Source organism: Frankliniella occidentalis, unplaced genomic scaffold, assembly GCF_000697945.3.
Source record: "Frankliniella occidentalis isolate FOCC.00 unplaced genomic scaffold, Focc_3.1 Scaffold135, whole genome shotgun sequence".
Lineage (NCBI taxonomy): Eukaryota > Metazoa > Arthropoda > Insecta > Thysanoptera > Thripidae > Frankliniella > Frankliniella occidentalis.
The window spans coordinates 574,593-575,761 of NW_026267262.1; the positions used below are offsets into that span (position 1 = coordinate 574,593).

General features: G+C 58.3%; 1 protein-coding gene across 7 annotated transcripts in view; it reads right to left on the reverse strand.

Moving 5' to 3' along the window:
* LOC113205850 (uncharacterized) overlaps window positions 1–1,169 on the reverse strand; it is a 237,565-nt gene that overhangs the window by 217,647 nt on the left and 18,749 nt on the right. For 3 of the 7 annotated variants that reach the window (XM_052270727.1, XM_052270723.1, XM_052270722.1), the window contains exon 1: window positions 728–920. The exons of 2 other annotated variants lie outside the window; for them this stretch is intronic. In XM_052270727.1, the coding sequence (XP_052126687.1) occupies window positions 728–738 (11 nt within the window). In that variant the 5' untranslated portion in view covers window positions 739–920. Of the gene's footprint in view, window positions 1–324; window positions 921–1,169 lie in introns of those variants that run through there. 2 more of the 7 variants (XM_052270724.1, XM_052270726.1) reach the window with 1 other exon arrangement.

Below are 1,169 nucleotides of genomic sequence, written 5' to 3' on the forward strand. Positions count from 1 at the left end.
CCCCTCCCCCCTCCTCATCCCTCCAGCCCCTGCAATTTCACTCACAAATCAACTTCCCCGACGTGGCCGCTCCGCTCGCAAAACGCTGGCGTGCGTTCCAGGAACATAAGCGCCGGGGGAAGGGGGTAGGAGGAGGGGCGTGGGAGTGTCGGCGGGAGGTGGGCAGCAGGCTGCAGTACGCCAATAAAGTTACTATATCCATCAGCCGCGCGAGCATGTATTGGGCATTACTCTACCAAAAGCGGAGCACTATAGTCACGGTGCAACGACACAGATGTACAAAAATACAGTGAGCCCACAAATAGAAACATACGAGACACTCACCAACAAGAATAGCGTCGTCGTCGTCAAACCGAAGCCGGGTCACACAAACACACACAACTTCACAACTTGCACAGTTTTCACTACAACGTGAAACACAAAATTACCGGTGACGATCCCTTCAGCTGAGCGGCCGACGCATGGTACACGAACCACAAGTTGATGAGTGGAAAGGGGGGAGGGTCCGTAGCGGAGTAATCACTAGTGCAGGTTAGGACAGGCCGGGGCTTTGCGGGTATCGAAAGGACTGCGAAATTCAAAACTATGGCCCCATAGCTAAAGCCTTGAAGGGCCGTGACAGCCGACAGGCGTTGTGTACACCAACAGTAAACACAAACACAGTAAACAAAACAGCGCACGGCGAAAACAACAACTTTGGACACGGAGGCGGTGGGACTAGTCATACCCGGAGGGCATGACGAGCAGGCCATTTACGGATGACAGGAGACGGCAGTGGAAATGCTGTCACCGACGCAACGGCGTACAAGCAAACTTGAAACGACAAAACTGGACGCGACGCGACGCATACTCGGCGGCGGCGTGTCAGCCGGGAAGGCAGGCGAGCGAGCGGGCCGCCGCCGCCGGCCGCCTCCGCTCACGCTCCGTGACTGACTGGCTGGCGGGCTGGGTTGCCAACGCCGCCGCCAGGTGGCGCTACTAGCGTGCCGACTGACCGTCGTCGCCGGCGTCGTCTGCTCAGGTCTGCTCGCTGCGCGCGCGGGCTTTTGAAGCGGGCTTGGACTTCCAAGAAGCGAGGTGGCTATCTGCGACAGGGTATCCCTCTAGAGCGCGGAGCGGAAGTAAGAAGAACAAAAGCGGATACAGAGAGCGGTGGTGGGGGGCGGGCG